The sequence below is a fragment of the Scyliorhinus torazame genome, chromosome 4, assembly GCF_047496885.1.
Source record: "Scyliorhinus torazame isolate Kashiwa2021f chromosome 4, sScyTor2.1, whole genome shotgun sequence".
In the NCBI taxonomy this organism is placed as follows: Eukaryota; Metazoa; Chordata; class Chondrichthyes; order Carcharhiniformes; family Scyliorhinidae; genus Scyliorhinus; species Scyliorhinus torazame.
The window spans coordinates 334,743,780-334,768,670 of record NC_092710.1 but is presented as its reverse complement, the minus strand read 5'-3'; the positions used below and the strand labels follow the sequence as shown (position 1 = coordinate 334,768,670).

At 51.5% G+C, this 24,891-nt stretch overlaps 1 protein-coding gene across 2 annotated transcripts in view; it reads right to left on the bottom strand.

The window, feature by feature from the left end:
* Nucleotides 1-1,684: 1,684 nt before the first annotated feature.
* Nucleotides 1,685-24,891, bottom strand: part of coq8aa (coenzyme Q8A, genome duplicate a) — a 143,327-nt gene continuing 120,120 nt past the window's right edge. For both annotated transcript variants that reach the window (XM_072500226.1, XM_072500227.1), the window contains exons 7-15: nucleotides 21,956-22,041; nucleotides 21,002-21,142; nucleotides 17,525-17,606; nucleotides 10,119-10,212; nucleotides 8,123-8,264; nucleotides 6,727-6,834; nucleotides 6,131-6,196; nucleotides 5,470-5,556; nucleotides 1,685-2,334 (exon numbers count right to left, since the gene is read on the bottom strand). In XM_072500226.1, coding sequence (XP_072356327.1) covers nucleotides 2,035-2,334; nucleotides 5,470-5,556; nucleotides 6,131-6,196; nucleotides 6,727-6,834; nucleotides 8,123-8,264; nucleotides 10,119-10,212; nucleotides 17,525-17,606; nucleotides 21,002-21,142; nucleotides 21,956-22,041 — 1,106 coding nt within the window. In that variant the 3' untranslated portion in view covers nucleotides 1,685-2,034. The remainder of the gene's footprint in view (nucleotides 2,335-5,469; nucleotides 5,557-6,130; nucleotides 6,197-6,726; nucleotides 6,835-8,122; nucleotides 8,265-10,118; nucleotides 10,213-17,524; nucleotides 17,607-21,001; nucleotides 21,143-21,955; nucleotides 22,042-24,891) is intronic.

The following is a 24,891-nucleotide window of genomic DNA, read 5'->3' as shown; positions in this document are numbered from 1 at the left end:
GAGTGCCCTGGGGGAGATCCGTACGACCTGTGGCCCTAAGTTGTCAGCGGCATGGCTGCCTTGCCGGCTGAGGCAATGGTGCTCCGTGTGAGTCCACTCTTTCCTCCCCCCCCCCCCCCCCGCCGGCAGAAGTCTTCCAGCCAGTGGCACAACTGTCAGCAAACTATGGTGATGTTGGACAGTTTCCGTAACCCCCCCTCCATCACTGTGGCGGTGCTGGTTTGCACAAAGAGGGAGGGAGGTTACATGTTTATATTCTCCCTGGGGATGTTTCTGTGTGAGCAGACAATAAGACTAGTCGTCTATCTGCTCAATTTCATTGAGTTAAGGAATCCAGAGAATAGCTTTAAAGATGCAATCAGATACGGACTGCAAGAGATTCTTTCCACTGTATTTCAGCCTCCCTTTGAGGATAGTGAATCAGATTAAGCTGGCAGGAACATCCCGGTGCTGGTCAAATGTAGTTGTGGTTAACCTATATTTCTATCGCACCTTTCACAGGATATCCCAAAACACTCGAGAAACAGAAGTCAGTGTAAGAAACGTGGCCTGTTAATTGCACACAGCCATCTCCCATAAACTGCAATGAGATTCAAAACAGATTATTTGGTCAATAGTGAGGTGGTCAGATAAATCCAGTGATGAGGTAACTGGCAAAAACTGCAGGTTAATCAGTGTAAAGAGTTGTACAGAGCTACCATCAAGCAGGTGATTGAAGAGGTGGGTCAAACGTGAAGATATTGAAGTTACTGCAACATGGGAGACAAGGCCCTTCACCATAAAACTGGACAACAGGTCCATTAACTTGTGTGTCAATTTACGGAAGGCTGATGGGAACAGATGCTCCTTTCCTGCTGCCATCGGGCCCTGCCTTCAAACCCAAAACCTTTGGCGCCTGATACAACTCTTCCAGGGGGGTGTCTATGAAAGGTACCGGATTGTTAAAAAGGACTGGGCAAAGTTGAAGGTGGAAATATTTAGTCACAGTTGAGATTGTATAAATAATGCCCATTTTCTCTTTCCAGCTGCTGTTTCACTAGCATATTTGGGATTTGGGGCTGAGCTAGAAGAAATATACAGCCACGTGCACCTACTTCACCATTATGATCTATCTCCATACCCCTCTATTTTCTTCATGTTCAAAAATCCCATTGATCTTGTATTCAGGGTCCCAGCACTCACAATACACCCTTTGGGGTGGGGATTTCACAAACTGGTCTCCCCGTCTCTGTATTCTAGATTGCAGCTAAGGGGAAATAGCCCAGCAGCTGTCTACCCTGCCAGAGGATCTCAAACTCTATAGTGAATGTTCTGAGGAGCACCATGTTAAAGAGGAACTACTGGGGCCATCTGAAGTTCCCTAGTGTTTTTCTTTGCTACTTCTAGGAGTTTTATGACTACAGGTGGGTGGTGCACTGGCTGGAACAAGCTCTCGGTGAGCAGTCGCTGCTCTGTCATAACTTTTGCCTAATTTGCCTCTTTTCAAGACATGGATGTTGATGGGTCGTGGAGACCCAAGTTACTGATGCGACAACACAAAGAACAAACTTTTAAAAAGTGAGTAACAAAAGGGCAGGGCTCAGGGGAGCACAGAGCTCGGTGACACCAAACAAAATAACTGCTCCTGGACAGAGAGAATGATTATTATGCACCATCATAAAATCACCATGTACAACCCGACATCTTCTGCCCAAGGCACAAACATGATTTTAATTGAATCATTATCCTGACAGGTATACAAAAAAAACTGGTCAATGATCATCATTTCTAAAGTAATTCATCATTTCCTCACTAATTCACTTCAGTATGGTACAAAGTAAATGATTTTTCATTAATCAATATAGTAAAATCTGAAATGCCCCTCCTTAGGGGAAGTGGAACCTTTCTCCATCCCACTTGCCCGGTTACTGTAATCCTGTGTTCAGTGGAACCCACAATTCCTTTAAACAGGAAGTGAGAACATTTGTTTTTTTAGAAAAGGAAACACAGTAAGGTGGTTAGTTCATCAGCATCTTCCACTCCGTCCCTTCCATGTTATGGGCTGGTTCCTCCTTGCTTAGCCTTCCTACTCCAGTAACTCTGGTAGGCCTCCTCAAACAAGTGATTGCAGGCGATCTGTGCGTTGAGCTTGCTGCAGATAAGGAAGGAACCAGCCATCTTGCGGTGGAGGGAATAGGTCTCCTCTGGAGGAGGGACGAGTCTATGTTGCAGCATGATGGGGATCAGACTGTGGATTCTCTTGGTGGTGCTCTGATTCCCAAAGTTAAAGGGCTCCACGGATGAAAAGGCCTCGCCAAGGATCATCACCGCATCAACATGGGCATTTTGCATAACCTTTAGCAGAAAAGATGAAGATTTCAAACAGAACTTTGAGTCTCATCAGTCTTAACCATCTGATTAACTATTAAATATACATTGTACAGCATCACTCTCTTTAAGAATTATTTTAATGAGTCACAGAATTGTTATAGCACAGGTGGAAGCAATTGGCCCATCTTGTCTATTGCGACTCTCCGTAGCGTTACAACACCCTGGGCTAGCGTGCGGTCAATTCCAGTACCAGAGTCCCAACATAATATTCCCCAAGGTCTTTGACCCTTGACTGCTCCAGTGATTTACAGGCACCAGATTTGTAAGTAAAACTTAAAATAACTATTAATAACAAGATAAAGATGTCATGGTGATAATGGAACAACAGTCTGTTGATCTAATTATTTCATCTCTTCCCCCTTCCACAAACATAGTGGGGAAGGGATGGATCAAAATAATGGGGATTAAAACGGGCGTGAGATGAGTATCTTTGATGTTGACTCTCTTCCTGGGGCGTGAAGCGTTGCGACCATCAACTGGTTTCGAACATCTGGCCAAAACCTTCAATTAGAACTCAAGCTGCAAGACTTCCTCTGAGGAGTCACTTTCATTTCTACTGACCTGGGCTTATCTCTCTTTCTTTCCCCCCCCCCCCTCCCAGGAGGTCTGTTCAATTCTAACTTGTGTCCGCCAGATAGACTATCAGCCTCATTGAGTTACATCTAAGGTTCTCAACTTGGGAATTTATAATGGGTTTTCAAACAGCCCCTCTGTCTGCAGGTGGTGCTGGACTGCAGAGAGAAAGGTCTTTATCCTGAACCTTCAGAAAGAATCCAACAGGTGAGAGAATTCAGGGCTCTGGCTTCACAGGTTGTGCAGAAAGAGGAAGGTACTTCGTCACAAGTCATCAGATGAGGGAGAGATCGGAACTGTTCTCCCCCAGTCTTTTAATCAGAGGCGAAACGTTCACAGACTGCTGGCGATGGACCGCTTGCAGCCTTTGAATCAGAAATTTAAAGTTCACAGATGGCTGGTGAGAAGTTTAATCACCATACTTCTCTGTGTCCTTGCTACTCTCCTGGTCTAAGCAGAACTGAAATCAAAATGAAGACTGCCTTATTTCCAGAAGCTTCTGGAGTTCTCTACCAAACGAGAACCGAATTCTGCACTGTAAATTCTATGATTCTATAAGTCCCGGAATGCCAGAAGAGTTGATTGACTGCTATCCAAGTCCATCAAAGTGACCTCACTGGACCCTGCCAAACAGCACATGGAACCGAGGGGAGTACTGGACCAGTCCAAATAGCACCTTGTATAGGCCCTTCGAGCCTGCACCACCATTCATGATCATGCAAATTCAGCATCCCACTCCCGCTTTCTCTCCACACCCCTTGATCCCTTTAGCCGCAAGGGCCACATCCAGCTCCACAAGTCCAGAGCTCTCCGAGAGAAGTTGTTCTTCCTCATCTCAGTCCGCAATGGCTCACCCCTTATTCTGAGGCTGTGACTCCTAGTTCTTGGCACCCTCAACAATGGGAGCATTCTTCCCGCATCTAGCCTGTCCAATCCCATCAGGATTTTATATTGTTTCTATGAGATCCCCTCTCATTCTTCTAAACTCCAGTGATTACAAGCCCAGTCGATTCAGTCTTTCTTCATATGTCAGTCCTGCCATCCCGGGGATTAGTCTGGTGAACCTTCGCTGGACACCCTCAATAGCAAGAATGTCTTTCCTCAAACTAGGAGACCAAAACTGCGCACAATACTCAAGGTCTGGCCTCACCAAGGCCCTGTATAACTGCAGCAAGACATCCCTACTCCTATACTCAAATCCGCTCGCTATGAAGGCCAGCAGGCCATTCGCTTTCCTCATTGCCTGCTGTGCCTGCACGCCAACCTTCAGCGACTGTTCCACCATGACACCCAGGTCTCGTTGCACTTCCCCTTTTCCTAAACTGCCACCATTCAGATAATAATCTGCCTTCCTGTTTTTGCCACCAAAGTCGATAACCTCACATTTACCCACATTACATTGTATTTGCCAAGTGTCAGCCCACTCGGGGCAGCACAGTGGTTCAGTGGGTTAGCCCTGCAGTCTCACGGCGCCGAGGTCCCAGGTTCGATCCCGGCCCTGGGTCACTGTCCGTGTGGAGTTTGCACATTCTCCCTTTGTTTGTGTGGGTTTCGCCCCCACAACCGAAAGATGTGCAGGGTAGGTGAATTGGCCACGCTAAATTGCCCCTTAATTGGGAAAAATGAATTGGGTACGCTAAATTTATATTTTTTAAAAAGTATTTGCCCACTCAGCCAGCTTGTCCAAGTCACCCTGCAGCCTCTTTGCATCCACCCCACAGCACACACTGCCACCCAGCTTAGTGTTGGCTGCAAATGTGGAGATATTGCATGCAATTCCTTTGTCAAAATCATTCATGTATATTGTGAACAGCTGGGGTCCCAGCACTGAACCCTGTAATCCAGATACAAAAGCCAAAAGGGCAGAAATTAAAAGGGAAGAAAACAAGGATCAGTCAAGGAATTGAAAGAGGATCCTTACAGTAGCAGCAGTTTATTCTAGTGTCTTCTCCACATCTTTTCAGATAAAAATCCAATTTCCTCTTGAATGCCTCAATCGAACCTGCCTCCACCACACAGAGTGCACCCCAGATCAAACCGCTTGCTGCGAGAGACCTGCCTCCACCACACCCAAGGTTAACGGTTCACTCTCGTCACTCGCACCAAATTCCATTTTCGGAGCTCCTTACTTCCATTCTTTTCATCGTGCTCATCCAGCTTAAGCTCGCCATTACTGCCACGTGGTGTATTCCCAGGGAACGACTACACCGACTTCCCGTACCAGCCTCCCCGAACAGGCACCGGAATGTGGCGACTAGGGGCTTTTCACAGTAACTTCATTTGAAGCCTACTTGTGACAATAAGCGATTTTCATTTCATCCCCTCCATAGCACACACATGCCGAAGCCACAAGAGGGGATACATCTAACTTAGCACAAAGGACAACAATCCTCATCTGAGAAGTACAGACCCTTGCAGGGAAGGTAGAGTGATTCAGGGGATCACCCCCCACCCCCATTTATTACAACAGAAATGCTAAAACTAAGTTGAAACCTCGGCCTTTCAACACTTAAAAAACTCTCTTACCTTCGTTTCATAGCCAGTGAGAAACTTCATAGCAATCGATTTGCTCAGCACCTGCGCTCTATCCCCATTGGCTGCAGAACGCACAATCTGTTGGGTTACAATAAACTGGATTTCACACACAGGACAAATAGCAGTGATTTTTGCACAAACTCACCTATAAATTGGCCACAAACTGAACTGGACTAACCATATAAATACTGCAGCTGCAAGAGCAGGGCAGAGGCTAGGGCGAGAAACTCACCTCCTGACTCCCCAAAGCCTGTCCACCATCTACAAGGCCCAAGTCAGGAGTGTGATGGAATCCTCTCCACTTGCCTGGGTGAGTGCAGCTCCAACAACACTCAAGAAGCTCGACGCCATCCAGGACAAAGCAGCCGCTTGATCGGCACCTCATCCACCATCTTAAAACTCCCTCCACCAACAACGTGCAGTGGTAGCCGTGCGTACGATCTACAAGACTCACGTAGAGATGGGAATGCTGCTGATGCCTGGATCCCAGGATTAAATTGTTAAAACTGCAGACTTGGTCCTTGTACAGAGTGAATACAACAGCATTAACTTTCAATGCTTCTGTCTTATCATCTGCTGGAAATGTCTGGGCTGAATTCTGTGAATGTTAATCACTTTTAGGGAATAGTATATTTTAAAATCTTTCTCTTACCTCAATGTAAGTGTCAGTAAAGTCTTCATCAAACCCTCTTGTGGCTCCAAAGTCCAATAAGGCAACCTGAAAGTGAAAGAGGAAACAATTTCCAGAAGGTTCTCTGCAATGGTCCTGACCGAGTGGGTGACAATGCTTCAAAACAAAGGAAATGCCAATAATCTTCTGTATCCACCCCCAGTTCCTTGGTCTCTCCTATACCAGGGCAGCACGGTAGCATTGTGGATAGCACAATTGCTTCACAGCTCCAGGGTCCCAGGTTCGATTCCGGCTTGGGTCACTGTCTGTGCGGAGTCTGCACGGTCTCCCCGTGTGTGCGTGGGTTTCCTCCCAGAGTCCAAAATTGCCCTTAGTGTTGGGTGGGGATAGGGTGGAGGTGTTGACCTTGGGTAGGGTGCTCTTTCCAAGAGCCGGTGCAGACCCGATGGGCCGAATAGTCTCCTGCATTGTAAATTCTCTGATTCTATGACTTCAGCAGTTACAGACAGGTTTCAGCAGAGTGAGCATTGGTTCCCGTGTGTCAAGTTTGCAATGCCCTGCACCAACCTCTGAGCAAATGGACCCAGAGCATTCTGCCCCATAGAAATGGTACCCACCTTGCCAGTCTGCGGGTTATAGAAGAAATTGGACCAATTGGGGTCAGTCTGCATGAAGCGGAATTCAAAGAGTTCCTGCAGACAGAGTCTCAGGATGTTCTCACTGATCTGGAACACAAGAGGAGAGAAAATGGTTACACACTAGCAGTCAACAGACACAAGCAGGTATTTCCCTTCACCTATTGCAGCAGCTTCTCATGGGAACAACCTTCACCCCAAAGACCCGAGAACATAATCTGAGCCAACACTGCTCCACTACTGAGGGGGTGCCATCCTCCAGATTAAACAATACTTCATTTATACATTAGAGTAAAGCACTTCATAACAATCGAGTACTCTGTGGAGCACTGTCACTGTTGCAGTAAAACCCACCAACCCATTTGAGCACAGCAAGCTCCCACACACTGCAATGCGATAATGGCCAGAGAATTTTTTGTGATGTGACTAAGGGATAAGCATTGGTCAGGATACTGGGGAGAATTCCCGTTCCTCCACATTGTGTCCCGGAATATTGTAATTCAACGAGGTTGGATATCATGGTGAGTGGGAACGGTAAGGTTCCCTTTCATTGTGGGTGAGTTGGGAGCTGATTTCAGTCCGCTGTTCATCCTGAAAGAAAATACTTGTAGATAAAATGGGTGGGAAGAAAAAGGATTTGCCTTTTATACAGCACCTACCACAGCTTTCAAACATCTCGAGGAGCTTGACTCTGTTTACCCCGGCTCAGGGGTAACACACTCACTTTTCCGTTAGAAAGGTTGTGATATCAGTTGAACATCTCAGCTAAAAGCAGCATCTCTGACCATGCAGCACTCCCCTCAGTGTAAGACAGGAAGGTGGGCTGAAATTACTGCTCGCGAGTGTGCCTGATATCACGTTTCTAACGGAAAGGGAGTGTGTTACCCCTGAGCCGGGGTAAACAGAGTCAAGCTCCTCGAGATGTTTGAAAGCTGTGGTAGGTGCTGTATAAAAGGCAAATCCTTTTCCTTCCCACCCATTTTATCTACAAGTATTTTCTTTCAGGATGAACAGCGGACTGAAATCAGCTCCCAACTCACCCACAATGAAAGGGAACCTTACCGTTCCCACTCACCATGAAGAGCAAATCCTGGCCAACTAATCCATGCTGAGACTCCCAAACGCCTTTTCTTCCCACAGGCCTGGGGCGGGCAGGAAATCACATTGCAGCCCCCATTTTCCTCACCCCTCTCCTTCATAACCCCACTTTCTCCATCCTCTGTATCTCACTTTGCTCAGTGCCTGCACTCAGTATGAGCCACACTTATGTGCTGGAGTCTCCCCTATGGGACCTGAACCTGCAATCATCTGCCTGCGTTTTAGCCCGAGCCACCTGTGACCCACCAGCAGCACAAGGTCCCCCGTCTCCCATTATTACATGGTTTCTGATCTCCTGGTCCAGTTCCTCTGCTTTGTCCAGTGGGAAGCCAGGCACCAGCTCGGTGGTGAGGATGTGCTTGCTGCATAGATGGTCAATAACCCGTGGCACATAGAAGAAGGGATCGTCCTTCACCAACTCCCTGCAGGAGGCGGAGGAATAACAATTGTTTAGGGTCTTTGTTCTCTGTCGGATTGATGAGCCCCTAAAATGTCCACAGCCCCAGAAAACAGCAGAGCCGGCACCGACACGGGGAGAGGACGGCAGAGCCGACACCGACACGGGGAGAGGACGGCAGAGCCGGCACCGACACGGGGAGAGGACGGGAGAGCCGACACGGGGAGAGGACGGCAGAGCCGGCACCGACACGGGGAGAGGACGGCAGAGCCGACACCGACACGGGGAGAGGACGGCAGAGCCGGCACCGACACGGGGAGAGGACGGCAGAGCCGGCACCGACACGGGGAGAGGACGGCAGAGCCGGCACCGACACGGGGAGAGGACGGCAGAGCCGGCACCGACACGGGGAGAGGACGGCAGAGCCGACACGGACACGGGGAGAGGACGGCAGAGCCGACAGGGGGAGAGGACGGCAGAGCCGACACCGACACGGGGAGAGGACGGCAGAGCCGACACCGACACGGGGAGAGGACGGCAGAGCCGACACCGACACGGGGAGAGGACGGCAGAGCCGACACCGACACGGGGAGAGGACGGCAGAGCCGACACCGACACGGGGAGAGGACGGCAGAGCCGACACCGACACGGGGAGAGGACGGCAGAGCCGACACCGACACGGGGAGAGGACGGCAGAGCCGACACCGACACGGGGAGAGGACGGCAGAGCCGACACGGGGAGAGGACGGCAGAGCCGACACCGACACGGGGAGAGGACGGCAGAGCCGACACCGACACGGGGAGAGGACGGCAGAGCCGACACCGACACGGGGAGAGGACGGCAGAGCCGACACCGACACGGGGAGAGGACGGCAGAGCCGACAGTAAAAACTGAAGATACTTCATCTACACCCTGCTGTAATCAATATCCCACCGTAATCAGCCCTTATGCCCTGACCCTTGACTGCATTGAAGGGGTTAAGTGGCAACGTCACCAGACTAATAATCCAGAAACTTAGATCAATGCTCTGGGGACCAGCGTTCGAATCCCACCACGGCAGCTTTCGGAATTTGATTAATGGAGGATTCAATAAAAATCTGGAATTGAAGGATCTAATGATGACCATGAAACCATTAGCAACTATTGTAAAATCCCATCAGGTTCACTAATGCCCTTCAGGGAAGGAAATGTGTTCTCGTTAATGTTAGTCCCGAGTCCCCAGATCACTGGGATCTTCAGAAGCGCTGCTTTGGAAACAATGCTGAAATACGTGACCCTGGACAAAAACAATGACATATTGATTACGGCAGAGGTGTTGGTGGGAGATGAAGTATCACTATCCACTTAGTGTCACACCAAATCCAAGCACCGTAACGCTGAGGCAGAGCACTGACAGAGGGGAAGCAAATCCTGTGCTGTGGGGCCCACTCGTCAGATCGCCTGCCTAACGTGCCCAAAGACCCGAGAATCAGCTGCTCAGTCACACGGCAGAAACTCGCAACCCCGGGTACGTCATCCCAACGCAGAGAGACAGCCAATCTCCACCATCTCCAAGGACAACCCCGGGTACGTCATCCCAACGCAGGGAGACAGCCAATCTCCACCATCTCCAAGGACAACCCCAGGTACGTCATCCCAACGCAGGGAGACAGCCAATCTCCACGGACAAGAGCCGCAGATTCCTGGGAACACCCCCACCTGGAGGTTCCCCTCCAAGTCACACCCCATCCCGACTTGGAAATACATCACCGTTCCTTCAGTCACCGCATCCATCTGACTCAAAGCGGCCAGGTGGAATTCTGCATTACCGTTGTGTGCTTGGGGAGTGGGGGTGAGGAGAGCAACAGTTCACCAGCGGGCACACAATCCCAAACCTACCTGAACTGCTTGTAACAGGCTGCCTCCCTTTCGTAGTCACATTCCAACGAGAGCTCACGGCTCATCACCTCGATCATGTGCTCAGGAAACAGGCCTAACATTAAAAGGAAATGGTTTACAAAACGGCTTTGAATCCACAAGCAACTGGCATTTTGTAAACAGCGGCCGTTCATTCAACAAGAGCTTCCATTTAATGTTGCCAGAAGCTTTACACAGGTCTGGGTAACAGAGTGTGACACCAAGCTGCAGAAGGAGATGTTAGGACAGGTGGTCAGAAACTGGGGCCACGGAACATCACAACCAAGGAAGCACATTAGAAGTGCGGTTGCTATTGTAATAATTCAGTCACTGCAGCAGCTAACAGTGCACAGTGAGATCCCACAACGGTGATAATCACTCGATCATCCGTTTTTATATGGAGGGAATATTGACTTAATTATTTAGATAATTGAGGGATAAATATTGGTCAGGACACAGGGGATAAGAGTGGGAAGGCAGGACTCTGGGGTAACTCCCAATTTAGGGAAGAGGGTGGAGTGACCTGCAGCCAATAGACGGACGGAGAGCTCCTGAACCTTCCACCTCGGTGAGGTGGAGTCACTTTTTTTTTTTTAATGGTGTGCAGCGAGTGGCCCCTTTAAGAAGCACTGGGCTTGGTTTTCACGGTCACAGCCAGCCTGGACTGAATATACTCTTTAGTGAAGAGGCCATTGATCAGACACGAAGCCTGAATCAAAAGGGGCAAATGCCATTGCAGGCCAAATGCTTGACTCTCCCCCACCATGTTAATGCCAATACCAATATGACAGGTAGCAGACGGTCATTTGGCCCATCGAGTCTGCTCCGCCATTCGACCATGGCTGATCTAATCTCAACCTGAACCCCACCGTCCTGCCCCTTCTCCATAACCCTTCAACCCATTATTAATTAAAACTCTGTCAAACTTCTCTTAAATTTACTCACTGTCCCAGCATCCACCTCACTCTGGGGTAGCGAATTCCACAGATTCACAAGCGATTGGGAGAAGTAGTTTCTCCTCAACTTTACTGCCTCTTATCCTGAGACTATGGCCTCTTGTTCTAGAATGCCTCACAAAAGGTAGGGATAACTACTTTATCCCTACCTTTCAGCATAGTGTATACCTCACTTTGATCTCCCCTCATTCTTCTAAACTCCAGAAAGTATAGGCCTAAACTGCTCAATCTCTCTTTATACGACAAACCCCTCATCTCTGGGGTCAATCTAGTGAACCTCCTCTGAACTGTCTCCAATGCTACTACATCTTTCCTCAAATAAGGGGACCAGAACTATGCACAATACTCCAGCTGCGTGTGACAATATCATAAAGGCCCGTGCCAGCCTCCCCGAACAGGCGCCGGAATGTGGCGACTAGGGGCTTTTCACAGTAACTTCATTTGAAGCCTACTTGTGACAATAAGCGATTTTCATTTCATTTCCTGTCATGTAATGTAACTACTCTAGTCACTAGATGGTGCTATAGAGCAACCATATAAATATCACATGCCTCCTTGATTTCTGGGAGATAGATGGAGAGAGTGGGAGAAAGCAAGACAATAGTTGTGAGACAGTTGAACTAATAGTATAGTTAATAGTGTAGATGTGTAGTGAAATCCTTACTATCTAATTCCTTAGTAATGTGTTTGAATCTAATTCAGTGTAGTGCAATAAATTAGCTTTGTTTATTAAAAAGTTTCCTGTTCTTTGTTAACACTACAACTTCCACCACCCTGAATGAACTAAACCAAAGAAGACAACAGTGCGGTCTTACCAATGCCTTATATAGTTGCCACACCATTTCCTTACTGTTCACCATGGAGAGAAGGTTGGATGGAGATGTGACAAGAGGGGTCACGAGCAGTCTGGACAGAGTAAATGGGAGAGACTGTTCCCGCTAGCAGAAAGGTCCAGGATCAGAGGACACTGACTTAACCAGCCTTTAGCTATAAATGCTAGCATTCCATTCACTTTCTTTATCACCTGCATGCTCGTTTTCTGTGACTCATGCACGAGGACCCCCAGATCCCTCTGCAATGCAGCACCCCAAAGTCTCTCCCCATTTAGATAACAAGTTGCCTTTGCATTTTTCGGTCAGTTCATGGTGAGCATGTGTCGTTGGACATGTTCGACAACGTGGGGCTTGCTTCATGGATCTTAAACAGGAACATGACTCCGAATGTTTTCATGACCTTTGCAGCTCATATTTCTTCTGTCACTGCCACCTCAGACACACCCATGGATAACTCATTAAGAATGCCAACCCAGGGATCTCCTAGCGCAATGTAAGAGGTCCCTAGCCCTCCACAGCTATGGAATCATCAGTTGCAGCAGAGGACGACATTCGGCCGATTGTATCTTTGCTGGTCCTTGGCCACAGCAACACACACAGTCCCACCCCACTGCCCTTGTCCCTTAACCTGGAAACAGGATTATCTCTTTGGAATGCCTCGATTCATCCGTCTCCACCACACTCTCAGACAGTACGTTCCAGATCCTAACCATTCCTGTCACCTTCAGTCTTTTCCATTCACGTTAAGTCAGTGATCTCTGATCCTGGACCTTTCTGCCAGCAGGTACAGTCTGTCCCCTCTCGTCACATCTCCACCCAACCTCTCCATGGCGAACAGCCCCAGCTGCTCCCATCTATCCACCATGTTCCTCATTGCTGGAACCAGTTTTGAGAATCTTTTCTTACCCTCTCCAATGCATTCACATCCTTCTTAAAGAGTGGTGCTATTGATTATGCCCCGCAGCCCTGCTTTTCTTCATATATATTCATGTAGACCCCTGGGGAACTCCGCATAAACCATCCTCCAGTCTGACAGCTCACCACTACTCAGTTTCCTCTCACTCAGCCAACTTCATAATCATGTTTTATTTTTTTGTTCATAAGATGCAGGTGTCGCTGGCCAGACCAGCACTTGTTGCCCATCCCTAATTGCCCTTGAGAGGGTGGTGGTGAGTCACCTTCTTGAACCGCTGCAGTCCATGTGGTGTTGGTACACCCAGGGTGCTGTTAGGGAGGGAGTTCCAGGAATTGGCCCCAGCGACAGTGAAGGAACGGCGATATATTTCCAAGTCAGGGTAGTGAGTGACTTGGAGGAGAACCTTCCAAGATATTTCCCAGGTATTTGCTGCTCGTGTCTTTCTAGATGGTGGTGGTCATGGGTTTGGAAGGTGCAGTCTAAGGAGCCTCACTGAGTTACTGCAGTATATCACTGCTGCTACTGTGCGCCACTGGTGGAGGGTGTTGATGTTTACAGTGGTGGATGGGCTGTGTCCTAGATGGTGTCGAGCTTCTTGAGTGTTGGAGCTGCACTCAACCAGAGAAGTGGAGAGTATTCCATTACACTCCCGACTTGTGCCTTGTACTGGCTGGACAGGCTTTGGGAAGTCAGGTGGTGAGTTACTCTTCACAGAATTGCAACTGTCCCTTTTATTCCATGAGCTGTATCTTTGCTCACAAGTCTGTTGTGTGGCACTTTATCAAGTGTATTTTGGAAGTCCATGTACATCACATTAACAGCGTAGCCTCATTCACCCGCTCTGTTATCTTTCTAAAAAACACTAGTACGGCAGCACAGTAGCATTGTGGATAGCACAATTGCTTCACAGCTCCAGGGTCCCAGGTTCGATTCCGGCTTGGGTCACTGTCTGTACGGAGTCTGCACATCCTCCCCGTGTGTGCGTGGGTTTCCTCCGGGTGCTCCGGTTTCCTCCCACAGTCCAAAGATGTGCAGGTTAGGTGGATTGGCCATGATAAATTGCCCTTAGTGTCCAAAATTGCCCTTAGTGTTGGGAGGGGTTACTGGGTTATGGGGATAGGGTGGAGGTGTTGACCTTGGGGAGGGTGCTCTTTCCAAGAGCCGGTGCAGACTCGATGGGCTGAATGGCCTCCTTCTGCACTGTAAATTCTATGATAATCTATGATAGTAAATTTTCCCTTAACAAATGCATGCTGGTTTTCCTTAATTAATCCGCATTTGTCCAATTAACTATTGATTTTGTCCCGAATTATCAAATCTAAAAGCTTTCCTACCACCAAAGTTAAATGACTGGGCTGTAGTTTCTGGGCTTATCCTTACACCCTCTGCTGAACAAGTACCGTCTGCAATTCTCCAGTCCCCTCGAACGTGCTCTGTATCCGAGGAGCTTTACTTCCTTCAGTATCCTCGGATAATCTGACCCGGTGCCCCTGCCTCCCTTATCCTCTTTTTGCTCCAAAATCAGCCTGCTCCTCCTTTATATGCTGGTACAAGGTTATTTAATACTCTTGTATGTTGTCTGCCAGTCTTTTTTCATACTCTGGGCAGGATTTTCCGAACCCCCCGCTGGGTCAGAGAATCGCCGGGGGGCGCGTGAATCCTGCCCCGCCGCTCCTTCAGGTGCCGAATTCTCCAGCACCGGTTTTCGGGCAGGGGTGGGGATCACATCGCACCGGTCGGGGGCCGTTGGCAGCAGCCCCCCCGGCAATTCTCCGGGCCCGATGGGACGAGCGGCTGCCTGTTTTAGGCCAGTCCCGCCGGCGTGAAATGGACATGGTCCATCACGGCGGGACCTGGCTTGTCGGCCGTCTAGCGGGGTCCTCAGGGAGGCGCGGGTGGATCCGGCCACTGGGGGCGGGGCCCACGGTGGCCTGGCCCGCGATCGGGGCCCACCGGTCTGCGGGCGGGTCTGTGCCGTGGGGTCACTCTTTCCCTCCGCGCCGGCCTCTGTAAGGCTCGCCATGGCCGGCGTGGAGAAGAAACCCCCTGCGCATGCACAGGAAACACGCCGGTGGTTCTGCGCATGCGCCCTTCGGTGCCGGTTGGCGCGGCTCCAACCCCTCCAGTGCCGGCCTAGCCCCCGGAAGTGCGGAGGATTCCGCAACTTCCGGGCAGCCCGACACTGGAGGGGTTCGCGTCGCTCTTGGCGCCGGTGCGGGAGAATCCCGCCCTCTCTTTTTGCTTCTCTTATCTGATTTTTCACTTCCCCTCTGAACCTTCTATATTCAGCCTGCTTGTGCACTGTATTATCCACCATCAAACACACCCTCTCTTTCCGCCCCATCTGACTCTCTACCTCCTTAGTCATCAGTGAGCTTTGGTTTAGTTTGTCCCCTTATGGAAATGTAACTTGACTTTGCTTAACCATCACTTCACAATTATAGCTTCACCTACCAATCTTTGACCCAATTTATCTGGCCCCGATCTGCTCTCACCGCTGAAATTGGCCCTTCCCCAATCCATTACATTTAACCTGAATTGCTCCTTGTTCTTTTCCACAGCTAACGTAAACATTATTTATGATGCTGGGATCACTGTCTCCTAAATATTCCCCGACCGACACTTGACTCACCTCATTCCCAAGAACATTGTCTTATTCGTCATCAGACTGGAAACATACTGTAGAAAATTCTCCCGACTACACTCAAAGAACTCAACCCTTTCTGTTCTTTGCACTATTACTATCCCAGTCTATATTTAAATAATTAAAGTCCCTCATTGTAACTACTCTATACCTCTGCAATTTCCCTGCTAATGTCCCTAATCATTACTGCCACTTTCCTTCCCTACTTCCCAGAACAATTTGTAACCTAGACCATTAAGTACCCAGGCGAGCCCTTCTCTCCATTATCACCAAGACATATTTCCACAGGGGCAGCACGGTAGCACAGTGGTTAGCACAGTTGCTTCCCGCCTCCAGGGTCCCAGGTTCGATTCCCGGCTTGGGTCACTGTCTGTGCGGAGTCTGCACGTTCTCCCCGTGTCTGCGTGGGTTTCCTCCGGATGCTCCGGTTTCCTCCCACAGTCCAAAGATGTGCAGGTTAGGTGAATTGGCCATGATAAATTGCCCTTAGTGTCCAAAAACGTTAGGTGTATTTCTTGGGTTACGGGAATAGGATAGAGGCGTGGGGCTTAAGTAGGGTGTTCTTTTCAAGAGCCGGTGCAGACTCAATGGGCCGAATGGCCTCCTTCTGCACTGTAAATTCTATATTTCGATGATTCTATGGCTATTGGTGCCTGACGTTCACCATTCTGATAGACGGTTTCACTTTCCATCTCGCTCTAACTGCACCTTCCTATTTCACAGAGCAGTGCTATCTGCCTCTCCCAGTATACACACACCATATTACTCTCTGACATTACATCCCGAATCCCACACCCCAGTCAACTTTAATTTAAACCCTCCCCGATGGAACTGACAAATCAGCCCCCGAGGAAATTGGGTCCGTCTTTTAGATGCAAACCATCTGACCTGTTCAGGTCCCCCCCCAGAACTGCTCCCAAAGTCCCAAGGGTCTAAAGTCTTTCCTCCTACTCCACGTCTTCATCCTCCAACTTATTTGTTCGATGTTTATAGAACAAAGAATACAGCACAGGAACAGGCCCTTCGGCCCGCCAACCCTGTATCGGTCATGATACCAAACTTGGCCAAACCCCTCAGCACTTCCTCATGCCGTATCCCTCTATACCCATCCTATCCATGTGTTTGTCAGGATGCCTTTTGAACGCCGTTAATGTATCTGCTTCCACAACCTCCCCTGGCAACGCGTTCCAGGCACTCACCACCCTCGGCGTAAAACCCTGCCTCGCACATCTCCTCTAAACTTTACCCCACGGACCTTAAACCCTATGCCCGCTGGTGACTGACCCCTCCACCCTGGGAAAGAGTGCCTGCCCATCCACTCTATCCATGCCCCTCATTATCTTGTAGCCCTCTATCAGGTCACCCCTCAATTTCTGTTGTTCTAATGAAAACAGTATTACCATACCCACTAGGACATGGTACTGGGTGTTATTCGGAGGTCCTGCATCCTACCTGGATCCTACCTGGGATCCTGCATGCTCCGCTCCTTCCCAGCTCCCAAAAATCTGCCTGTAGGCCCACAGCCTTCTCTCTACCCATGTTGTTGGTGCCGATGTGGATTGTGCCTGTTCACCCCTCCCCAGAGCTCAGCAGCTGATCAGTGCCACCCGGCCCTGGGCCCAGAGAGGCTGCAATCCCCAGATGTATGAACACTTCCATCAGTATTGATCAGAACCGAATACTGGTTGGACAATGAGATGCACTCAGAGGATGCATGAGAGTGTATGAATTAATTGGGAGCAGGAGTAGGCCATTCAGCCCCCCCCAGTCCACTCTGTCAAACATGGCTGATCATCTATATCAAGACCATTTTCCTGTATCCCCATCAACCTCGGCTTTGAATCTGCAACTTTCTCAGCCTTGCCCCTCACATGTGGTGTGGTGATCCTCAGGTTAAATCACCACAGCCAGCTCTCTCTCAAAGGGAACACCAGCCTACGGTCCACTGGGACTATGGTGATGTTTACGTGTGAGATTGAACAGTACTGGACAATAACCGAGGTGGAAAGATTTTCTCCTCTGAGGCACAACTCACTCACCTTCAGGTAAAGCATTACTCATGTTCATCACTGTTATCAGATTGGCCACATCACTGGTAATACTCTGAGCGACTCCGGGGTACTGTCGACAGAAACACAGGATGACATTAATACCAGGCCATTAACTCACAAAGCCCCGTCTGGGACCCCCTCCCCGAGTCCCCCTACCCAGCCATCTAACCCCCAAACCATGACCCCCTCCCCGAGTCCCTCTACCCGGCCCCCTAACACCCAAACCATAACCCCCCCTCCCCAAGCCCCCCTAACCCCCAAACCATGACCCCCTCTCCGAGTCCCCCTACCCGGCCCCCTAACCCCCAAACCATGACCCCCCCTCCCCGAGCCCCCCTAACCCCAAACCATGACCCCCTCTCCGAGCCCCCTACCCGGCCCCCTAACCCCCAAACCATGACACCCTCCCCGAGCCCCCCTAACCCCCAAACCATGACCACCTCCCCGAGTCCCTCTACCCGGCCCTCTAACCCCCAAACCATGACCCCCTCCCAGAGCCCCCCTAGCCCCCAAACCATGACGCCCCTCCCCAAGCCCCCCTAACCATGACCCCCTCCCCGAGCCCCCCTAACCCCCAAACCATGACGCCCCTTCCCGAGCCCCCCTATTCCCCCCCAACCATGACCCCCTGCCCGAGCCCCCCAAACCATGACGCCCCTCCCCGAGCCCCCCTATTCCCCAAAGCATGACCCCCTCCCCGAGCCCCCCTAACCCCCAAACCATGACGCCCCTCCCCGAGCCCCCCTATTCCCCCAAACCATGACCCCCTCCCTGAGCCCCCCTAACCCCCAAACCATGACCCCCCTCTCCGAGTCCCCCTACCCGGCCCCTCGCAGTGATAACAATGATATGGCACCTTGGAAATATCTCAAAGGGCCTCACAGGAGGATTATAAATAGAATTAGATAACTAGACTCATGAGGGGAAATTAGCTTGGTTCAGGAGGAAAGTGAGGGAGAGACAGAGCTATGGGGAGGGTTTTCCAGAGATTGGGAACCAGGAGCTATGGGGTGAGTATTCCAGAGACTGGGAACCAGGAGCTATGGGGAGGGTATTCTGGACACTGGCACCGACCCAGGAGTTATGGGGAAGGTATCTCAGAGACTGGGAACCAGGTAACCAATGGCATGGCCATCAATGGTGGAATATCTCTGATTGAGAATGTACAAGAAGCCAGAATTCGAGGAATGCCAATATGACGGAGGGTCGCTGGGCTGGAGGAGATTGGAGTAGGGAAGGGAAAGGACATGGAGGGATTTGAAAATAAGAATATTAAAATGAAAATGTTGCTTGATTGGCAGCAAATATAGGTCAGTGAAAGGTGAATGGGACTTACAAACTGGGAGCAGACTAGGCCACTCGGCACATCGAGCCTGCCCTGCCATTCACTAAGATCATGACTGATCGGAGTGGAATCTGAATCCCACATTCCTGCTCGATAACCTTTCACCCCCTTGTTCATCAAGAATCCATCTCGCTCTGCCTTAGAAATATTCAAAGATTTTGCTTCCACTGCCTTTTGAGGAAGAGAGTGCCAAAATGTCACCGCCCCAAGAGAAAACAAAATCTCCTCAGCTCCGTCTTAAACTGGCGACCCCCTTATTTTTAAACAGTGACCCCAAGAAACATCCTCTCTGCCACCACCGCGTCAAGACCCCTCATAGCCTTATATGTTTCACTCAAGTCTGCTCTGACTCTTCTAGACTCCAGTGGGTCCACACCCAGCCTGTCCAGTCATTCCTCACAAGACAACTCACCCATTCCAGGTAGCGAACTTTCTCTGAAATGCTTCCAACAAATTTGCATCCTTCCTTAAATAAGGTGACCAATGCTGTACACAATACTTCAGATGTGGTCTCAACAATGTCCTGTACAACTGAAGCATAACCTCTACTTTTGCAGTCAATTCCCCCAAAATAAACAATCGCAATCTATTAACTTTCCTAATTACTTGCTCTACCTGCGTTCTAACGGCTTGCGATTCATGCACTAGGACACCCAGATCCCTCTGCATCTCAGAGCTCTGCAATCTCTCACCATTTAGAGAATATACTTGTTTTTTTATTTTTCCACATTATACTCCATTCTTGCTGATCTAAGAAACTATCCCAAAAACAATCTACGAGTGCCTCACCTAGGCTACCATTGCCCATCTGAATTTCCCAGACTATATGTTGACCCATTATTATCGCTCGACCTTTCTCAGAAGCTTCCATTATTTCCTCCTTTCTAACCCATCCTACCATCGGATTATTGTTCGCGGCCTGCACGGCGCTCCCACAAGTGATTTCTTGCCTTTATCATTTTCCATCTCTATCCAAACCGCCTCGACATCCAGGTTTCCTGAATTTAGGTCATCCCTCTCTAATGTACTAACACCAGCCTTAATTAAGAGTCATCCCTCCACCTTTTCCTAGCTTCCTGTCCTTCCGAAATGCCAATATTCCGGTGGTCATCCTGCAGCCATGTCTCTGTAATGACCATCAATCCCATACTTATTTACTTCTATTTACACCCAGATTCATCTGCTTTGTTTTGAATACTACCTGCATTTTGATACAGACCCTTCAGTTTTATCCTTTTAGTGGCTTTGAAAGCTTCAACACTGTCTGATTTACTCTTAGATTTGTACTCTCAGTTCCTTCCTCCCAGTGTGTTTCCCATTTCCCATGTCAGTACATTTTCGCTTGCTTTTTCTCTATTTTTCAATACGTCACATCGTCCCATTTTTGATTCCTTGCCACCACTATTTAGTTTAAAATTCTCTCTATTTCCCAAGTTGCGTTTCACTAAAACACCAGCCCAGTTTGGTTCAGGCGTACAGGGTTCAGGTCCCAGGGGTACAGCCCCCACTTTCCCCCCAGTACTGCCAGTGCCCCACGAACTGGAACCCACGTCTCCCACATCAGTCTTTGAGGTGGGCATTCATTGTGAGTACCCTCTGCCAAGTTACATTGCGGCTCAGGTAATAATCTAGAGATTACCACCTTTGGTGCCGAGCTCCTCAGGAGCCTGGATCCTTCCCCTCCCATCATGGTGTGAATTCAGACATGGGCAGTAGAGTTCGGATGACCTCCATTTTCGAGGGTAAATTGTGGAAGATCAGTTAGGAGTGTGTTGGAATAATCAAGTCTGGAGATAACAAACGTGTGAATAATGGTTTCAGCAGCAGATGATCGGAGACACAGTTGAAGTCAAACGATGTTACGGAGGTGAAAATGGGCGGCCTTATAGCTGGCTGGAAGCTCAGGTTAAATGTGACACAAGGGCTCCGGACAGACTAGTTGACAGGGAGAGGGTTGGAGTTGGTTGTTAGTAAACAGTTTGTAGCAGGAACCAAAAACAATGACTTTGCTCATCTCTAAAATGTAACTGGAAAGACAGGAGTATGAGCCGGCCAAGATCAGTACACAGCTACAACCCAGGCAGCACCAAAGCAGTTAGGCAGAATCATTGTGGTACAACCTGAATCTTCATGGCAACTTCCCTCCCATCATTCAGCTTGGCCAGGTGGACCTGGCCAATGGAGGCAGCAGCAAATGGACGGTCTTCAAAAAACTCCAGCTGATCTTTCCAGTTGGGGCCCAGGTCACTGCTCAGCACCTTCTACAAAAAGACAGCAAGAGGCAACGGTGGCAATCAGGCGGGGAGCTGGAACAAGGTAACAATGTGACAAATCCTCAACAAGTGGGACCTAGGGTCCTTTCCAATCATCAGCGGGAACTAAGCCCAAGCTCTCCGGGACTCGGGGTAAAGCAGGGAGCGACTCTTACCACGGAGCTCACCAGGCTGTGCCCCAGCCACGCCAGCTGCCAGCAGCCTTATTCCAATGCCTGGGAGTCCATAGAACCCATACCGTGCAGGAGGCGGCCATTCAGCCCATGCACCACCCCTCCAAAAGAGCAGGCTACCTAGGACCACTACCCTGCCCTAACCCCACCTAACCTACACATCTTTGAACACAAAGGGATAATTTATCATGGCCAATCCACCTAACCTGCACACCTTTGGACTGTGGGAGGAAACCGGAGCACCCGGAGGAAACCCACCCAGACACGGGGAGAACGTGCAGACTCCGCACAGACAGTGACCCAAGCCGGAATTGAACCCGGGACCCTGGTGTTGAGGCAGTGGTGCTAACCACTGTGCCACCCCGGGTCCCTGGTGCTGTGAGGCAGCAGTGCTAACCACTGTGCCACCCGGGTCCCTGAGGCAGCGGTGCTAACCATTGCGCCGCCCATGAGTATCAATTTCTCCCAAATACAGAGTGGGGACTTGGGGTAGAAAACTGTTCTACAAAATGGACATGGGGGGGGGGGGGGGAAAAGGAGTGTGGGACATGGGTGAACCCGGAGTGATTATTGGGGTGCAGGGGTGGCAGCGCAGGGCATGGAGCAAACGCAGAGAGAAAGGTCTTACCATCATCTGTTTGCTGGGCATGAAGTCGGCACTCTGCCGAGCACGTTCAAAAATCTTCTGTAGCTGAGGGTTGATGAAGCTATCATCTGGAGATACCGAAATAAAACAGAAGAGATGAGAGGCTGGGGTTTCAGAGCAGGACACACTGGGGAGAGTTAACTGATCACCAGTTGACCTGATCACTGGGGATACAGGTTCACAGGCATGCGGGAAATTACAGACAGAATATCCCACACTTTACATCTCAGTTACTCAGGGGAAAACACCCGAGCCAGTGGTCAGGCTGAGAGAGACACAGCGGGAGGGAAGGAGAAAGTCAGAGAGCGGGAGGGAGTGAAGGAGACAGAGAGAGAGAGGGAGAGAGGAAGGCAGAGCAAGACAGAGTGGGAGGGAGAGAGACAGAAAAAGAGCGAGAGAAAGCAGGAGACAGAGAGAGAGAGGGAGGGAGGGAGACAGAGAGAGAGAGAGAGAGAGAGAGAGAGGGAGGGAGGGAGGGAGGGAGGGAGGGAGGGAGGGAGGGAGGGAGGGAGACAGAGAGACAGAGGGAGGGAGGGAGGGAGGGAGGGAGGCAGAGACAGAGAGAGAGAGAGACAGCGAGAGAGAGAGAGAGACAGACAGCGAGAGAGAGAGAGAGAGACAGCGAGAGGGAGAGAGAGAGACAGCGAGAGGGGGGGAGACAGCGAGAGGGGGGGAGACAGCGAGAGGGGGGGAGACAGCGAGAGGGGGGGAGACAGCGAGAGGGGGGGAGACAGCGAGAGGGGGGGAGACAGCGAGAGGGGGGGAGACAGCGAGAGGGGGGGAGACAGCGAGAGGGGGGGAGACAGCGAGAGGGGGGGAGACAGCGAGAGGGGGGGAGACAGCGAGAGGGGGGGGAGACAGCGAGAGGGGGGGAGACAGCGAGAGGGGGGGAGACAGCGAGAGGGGGGGGAGACAGCGAGAGGGGGGGAGACAGCGAGAGGGGGGGAGACAGCGAGAGGGGGGGAGACAGCGAGAGGGGGGGAGACAGCGAGAGGGGGGGAGACAGCGAGAGGGGGGGAGACAGCGAGAGGGGGGGAGACAGCGAGAGGGGGGGAGACAGCGAGAGGGGGGGAGACAGCGAGAGGGGGGGAGACAGCGAGAGGGGGGGAGACAGCGAGAGGGGGGGAGACAGCGAGAGGGGGGGAGACAGCGAGAGGGGGGGAGACAGCGAGAGGGGGGGAGACAGCGAGAGGGGGGGAGACAGCGAGAGGGGGGGAGACAGCGAGAGGGGGGGAGACAGCGAGAGGGGGGGAGACAGCGAGAGGGGGGGAGACAGCGAGAGGGGGGGAGACAGCGAGAGGGGGGGAGACAGCGAGAGGGGGGGAGACAGCGAGAGGGGGGGAGACAGCGAGAGGGGGGGAGACAGCGAGAGGGGGGGAGACAGCGAGAGGGGGGGAGACAGCGAGAGGGGGGAGACAGCGAGAGGGGGGGAGACAGCGAGAGGGGGGGAGACAGCGAGAGGGGGGGAGACAGCGAGAGGGGGGGAGACAGCGAGAGGGGGGGAGACAGCGAGAGGGGGGGAGACAGCGAGAGGGGGGGAGACAGCGAGAGGGGGGGAGACAGCGAGAGGGGGGGAGACAGCGAGAGGGGGGGAGACAGCGAGAGGGGGGGAGACAGCGAGAGGGGGGGAGACAGCGAGAGGGGGGGAGACAGCGAGAGGGGGGGAGACAGCGAGAGGGGGGGAGACAGCGAGAGGGGGGGAGACAGCGAGAGGGGGGGAGACAGCGAGAGGGGGGGAGACAGCGAGAGGGGGGGAGACAGCGAGGGGGGGGGGAGACAGCGAGGGGGGGGGAGACAGCGAGAGGGGGGGAGACAGCGAGAGGGGGGGAGACAGCGAGAGGGGGGGAGACAGCGAGAGGGGGGAGACAGCGAGAGGGGGGGAGACAGCGAGAGGGGGGGAGACAGCGAGAGGGGGGGAGACAGCGAGAGGGGGGGAGACAGCGAGAGGGGGGGAGACAGCGAGAGGGGGGGGAGACAGCGAGAGGGGGGGAGACAGCGAGAGGGGGGGAGACAGCGAGAGGGGGGGAGACAGCGAGAGGGGGGGGAGACAGCGAGAGGGGGGGAGACAGCGGAAGGGGGCGAGAGAGCGGGAGACAGCGAGAGAGCGGGAGACAGCGAGAGAGCGGGAGACAGCGAGAGAGAGATAGAGAGCGGGAGAGAGAGAGAGCGAGCGGGAGAGAGAGCGAGCGAGCGAGCGAGAGCGAGCGGGACAGAGAGCGCGAGCGGGACAGAGAGCGCGAGCGGGAGAGAGAGCGCGAGCGGGGAGAGAGAGCGCGAGCGGGAGAGAGAGCGCGAGCGGGAGAAGAGAGCGCGAGCGGGAGAGAGAGCGCGAGCGGGAGAGAGAGCGCGAGCGGGAGAGAGAGCGCGAGCGGGAGAGAGAGCGCGAGCGGGAGAGAGAGCGCGAGCGGGAGAGAGAGCGCGAGCGGGAGAGAGAGCGCGAGCGGGAGAGAGAGCGCGAGCGGGAGAGAGAGCGCGAGCGGGAGAGAGAGCGCGAGCGGGAGAGAGAGCGCGAGCGGGAGAGAGAGAGAGAGCGGGAGAGAGAGAGAGAGCGGGAGACAGAGAGACAGAACGGAGACACACAAGACCATAAGACATAGGAACAGAATTAGACCACTCGGCCCATCGAGTCTGCTCCGCTATTCAATCATGGCTGCTATATTTCTCGTCCCCATAACCCCTGATCCCCTTATTAATCAAGAACCTATCTATCTCGGTCTTAAAAACACAGTGATTTGGTCTCCTCAGCCTTCTGCGGCGAAGAGTTGCACAGATTCACCACCCTCTGGCTGAAGAAATTCCTCTTCATCTCTGTTTTCAAGGATCGGCCCTTTAGTCTGAGATGGTGTCCTCTGCTTCTAGTTTTTCCTACAAGTGGAAACATCCTCTCCACGTCCACTCTATCCAGGCCTCGGAGTCTC